Below are 4766 nucleotides of genomic sequence, written 5' to 3'. Positions count from 1 at the left end.
AGAGAGAGAGAGAGAGAGAGAGAGAGAGAGAGAGAGAGGGAGAGCGAGAGAGAGAGAGAGAGAGAGAAGGGGAGAGAGAGAGCGAAAAAGACAGAGACAGAGAAGCAGAGAGAAGCAGATACAGAAACAGACAGACAAGCATACAGACAGACAGACAGACAGACACTCCCTTTCATGACTTTCAGAGTTAAAACCTCAAAACTTGTTCAAGATAAAACCTTGATATTGATAGGTACGTGCACTACGAAAAACGACATAAGTTTTCTCTTGTGATATTTGAGAAGCTTTTAAAATGAATATTTGCGAGCTGTTATTGCGCGTCTGCTATATTCAGGCCAGTCCATGCCTTTATGTTGTCTATCCGTGCCACTCTTTATCTTTCCCCAGCTCTCCTGCCCCCACATCCTTCCATCTTTCACAATGGTTTCGTGTCATTTTAAGTCGCCAAAGTATTGTGTTTTTCTACATCTTATTTTGTTCAGCAGGGTTTGTCTTGTGTGAAGAATCTGACACACCTAATTGTTCGTCTTTTTTGTTGTAGCAGCACATGTCAAACGCAGCTCTTTTGTTTTCTTCTTTTTTTTGTCAAAGTATTGGTCTTAGCGCCATAATATAGGAATATAGGGAAGATGTAGCATCCCAGCATTTTTCTTTTTATGAAATCTAAAAAGACAGACAACATCATACAAACATACATACATACTATGAAATATGCAAATGTGTGTTTATGATTTGTGTATGGTAGTTCGAAATGTTCCAAAGCCCGCGTCCAACACACCGTGACACATTTTTTTTTTGGTGGCTGTTTTTCATACTTCCTACACCAGTACACAGCTTTGGGCTCGCATGTAATTCCAGCTGTTTATGTTTTTAAAGTTAAAAACTCGGTCAGGGTGGGGAAGAGGTAAAGATTCAAAGTAAAGAACAACAATCCCCCACCCAGAACAAAATCAACGCTAGTTAGGCCTACTTGCCTATGGTCTGCTGCTGATCGGACCTCACTGTGTGTCCGCTGGGTGGTTAAAGAGTTGTTGATTGTTGTTTTTTAACCCTTTTGTTTCTTTTGAGCTTTGTCGGACTAAAAAAAAGGAAAACCTTTTATTTTGGATTTCAGTTGGTGCGCAGATGGCAGTTCCACAGTTCATGGCGCCGTCTGTAACACCCTGGAGGTTTAAGATTCCCGGACTGACCGGCGCAGCACACAACCCTGCGGTCAGGCTGGTCAAATATGACCGGGACACAGGCTTGAACCTGGACTATGATCAGTACTTCATGAACCTCACCCAAGGAAATCAACAGGGCAGTCCAACCTGGGTACGTGTCGAGTCGCGACAACATCATGATTTTTGTAGATCGTTGGTGCGGCATCGAGACCAAAACAGGTGCTCGTCAAAACAATGAAATTGAAGAAACCAAAATTTGGCCCGCCTGTTGGTAACTTTTATCGATGTTTTAATAACCAATATCTTTTATGTTCATTAAAAAGTGTACGTCTGCGTGGATTTTTACCGGAAACACGAAATGCACAAAAATAGTGAACTTGCAGTTTTCAAGGACACTCAAGCTTTTGAAGTCATCAAACTTTGGCAACCATTTTCTCGCTAATTTAACCTCTGACACCAGGTGACTCCCACCTCCTTCAATCGCAAATATATCGACTCCTATGAAAGATGAATGGGTACTTTTTCATTAAAAGCAATAACTCCGTATACCCGAAAATTGACGAGCGCCCGAGTCCAACACACCGTGACACATTTTTTTGTGTGGTTGTTTTTCATACTTCCTACACCAGTACAACCACAGCTCTGGGCACGCATGTAATTCCAGCTGTTTATGTTTTTAAAGTTAAAACTCGGTCAGGGTGGGGAAGTGGCAAAGATACAAAGTAAAGAACAGCAATCCCCCACCCAGAACAAAATCAACGCTAGTGAGGCCTACTTGACTGGTGGGTAAATAAATAGGGTCACAATTTCTGTCCTCCGGTGGTCTTGGGCAGCCACTGTATTTATCTCTTCCTTGCCTTTCGAATCCCATCACTCGTTCACTTCTTTCTGTCATCATCATCACTGGTGCATACAGTATTTGCATACTAAAAGGGAAAGAAACGAAAAATTCTAACATCAATGATATAATTGTCTCCCTTGTTTCCTCAGAAAAAGCTGTACACCTTCACTGAAGCTTACAAGGTGAACGACATGAGCGTGGCGTCACTGAGATCCATATTTGACAAAATGAAGTCACAAAACAGCGAAGAAGGCCAGAAGTTTTGCAATTTCCACCTTGTGAGTGAGTTTGACAAGCCTTGCACGTCGGGGATGAGGGCTGACATCCACTGCGCTGGAACTATCCCTTATTTGGAAAAAGCCAAGGATTGTGCCATGAGATACGTCAATGCAGCCTCCAGATTGGCTGGTGGTTTCAGGTCTTACGTCACTGCTGCCACAATAGGCATTGTGTATAGCGCAGTGATGTGCTTTTTGTAAACGTTTGCTAAAGGGTTAATTTGTGCGAGGGAATCCCTGTTCATTTGTTTGTTTATTTGTTTGTTTGCTTGCATGTTTGTTTATTTGTTTCTTTCTTTTTAGGCGTTGTCCGCCCTCTGCAGGATGAAGTCCTCCTCCGTTTTATCAGCTGTTTTCCATGTCTAGGTGTACCCGTTTCCTCTCTGATTGCCACGTCCTGTTCACTGGTTTTGTTAAAACTCCGAGAATGGTCGTCCTTAGGAATTGGCACTTTATTGGGCCGCTTCATACTAATACTTTTGCTCAAAAGTTGAAAAGGTAGAAGAAAAGTTTCCGAAACGTCTACTATTGGATAGAGTGAAGATGTAGCCAGGCTGTTTGCTTTAATTATCGAAACAGAGAAAAGAAAAGATGATTGAACAGTCATCATCATCAATGCCTTTCACTTCTGGCAGGGTATAGGCCACATACAAGCTCCTTCCATTTATCTCTCTCATGTCCCTTTCCACACATTATCTCCTCCATGTTTCCCATGGCCCACCCCTGCCTCGTGCTCCATGTGGGTTCCACTGCAGCGACCGTCTTGTGAAGTTACCGCTGGGCTTTCTGAAGATGTGTCCCATCCATCCCCACTTTCTTAGTCCTATTTCTAATTCTGTATTCTTATTCATGTCCTTTCCCACAGCTCTTCATTTTTTATTCTATCCTGCCACTTAATTCTTAGGATACTCCTCATACATCTGTTGATGAAAGTCTGGAATTTATTCAGCACTGTCTTTGTTGTCTCCCAAGTTTCGCAGCCGTAGAGGAGCACAGACCTGACATTGGAATTAAAGAGTCGAATCTTGGTGCACAGTGAGATGTTGCTTGCTTTCCAGACATTTGATAATTGGTTGAATGCTGACCTTTCCTTGGCGGTTCTTGCTTTTACATCTGCCTCAGTTCCACCCTTACCATCGATGGCACTTCCAAGGTAAGTAAAGGAGTCCACTTCTTCCAGGGGAGTGTCTTCCACTGTCACAGCAGGGCTTGGAACTTTTCCTAGCTTCACTACTTTCGACTTGCCTGGATGTATACGTAGACAAACTCTTCTTGATAGGCTGTTGAGCTCTTTGGTCTTTTCTTGCATTTGAGCATGTGTGTGAGAGAGCAGTGCAAGGTCATCGGTCAAGTCCAAGTCGTCCAGCTGCTGCCAAGGGGTCCACTGTATTCCATTGCGCTTGCCTCTGGTGGCTTCTTTCATGACCCAGTCAATTGCCAGTATGAAGAGAAAATGTGAGAGCAAGCATCCTTGTCGCACTTCTGTCTGTATCTGGAATGGTTCTGAGAGTTGTCATTCGTGGAAGACTAGGCAGTTTGTCCCATCAAAGGTGGCCTTCACAAGCTTGACGATTTTGTCAGGTATCCCATAATGCCGCATGAGTTTCCACAGAGTTTCCGCGTCCACGCTGTCAAAGCTTTTTCATAATCAAAGAAGTTGACCACGAATGGTGAGTTCCATTCAAGCGATTGCTCAACAATAATGTGCAAAGTAGCCATTTGGTCCAACTCGATCAGTTCTTGCGGAATCCTGCCTCGTTTCCTCGGAGCTTCTCATCTGTTGCCAGAAGTATCCTGTTAAAGACAGGTATGGACAGGAGTGTTACGCCTCTGTCATTGTTACAAATGCTGAGGTTTACCATCTTTGGCAGCTTGATTAGGTGGCCTTCCTTTCAGTCTCATTGTATTTCCTCCTCTTGGCAAACCTTTTCAAAAAGAGCTTAGAGAATTTCCACTGATGTATCTTTATCTGCGTTAAGGGCTTCCAATGGTATACGGTCGGGACCAGCTGCCTTGTGGGACTTCAGTGGTGTTATACCTTCTGATTGAATAGTGATTGCATTAATATATTTGTATAATGCATTTCCATCAGGAAACTGCCCAATGTCTTTAACAATAGTGCCTTGTGTTAAATTTCAGAATAATTTTTTAGGTAGTGCTGCCTACCTTATACACCACGTTGGATTTGGATCTCGCAGACTGGAAGAGAAAATGACATTTTTAAAAATCTATTTGTTCAAAACCTTTGTTTCAATCATGCTCTTCTTCGATTTGTTGTAATCCAATCATGTAATAAGTAGGCTTCATTTACTTATTCATGTAATTTATTTAATGTATCTATAGATAATATTTTATTCGATTTGTGTAAGGTAGTACGCGGCAAAATCAAATTATGTTCTCACCTCCTGTCAAAACTGAGACGCAATGACAAATGAATTCCATGTATCCCACGATTTCTCAGTGTATTTGTTGCAGACATGAATG

The 4766-nt window shown here is 42.4% G+C and overlaps 1 protein-coding gene across 1 annotated transcript in view; it reads left to right on the top strand.

Annotated features, from left to right (window-relative positions):
* The window catches only part of LOC101857180 (acid sphingomyelinase-like phosphodiesterase 3b), a gene marked incomplete in the record, with an annotated part of 12906 nt that extends 10034 nt beyond the window's left edge, over positions 1–2872 (top strand). Inside the window, 2 exon segments of the mRNA XM_005095018.3 lie at positions 1115–1314; positions 2154–2872. Coding sequence (XP_005095075.2) covers positions 1115–1314; positions 2154–2483 — 530 coding nt within the window.
* Positions 2873–4766: the final 1894 nt, after the last annotated feature.

The sequence above is a fragment of the Aplysia californica genome, unplaced genomic scaffold (genome assembly GCF_000002075.1).
Source record: "Aplysia californica isolate F4 #8 unplaced genomic scaffold, AplCal3.0 scaffold00093, whole genome shotgun sequence".
Taxonomy (NCBI): Eukaryota; Metazoa; Mollusca; class Gastropoda; order Aplysiida; family Aplysiidae; genus Aplysia; species Aplysia californica.
This window is presented reverse-complemented; position numbering and strand designations above follow the sequence as displayed.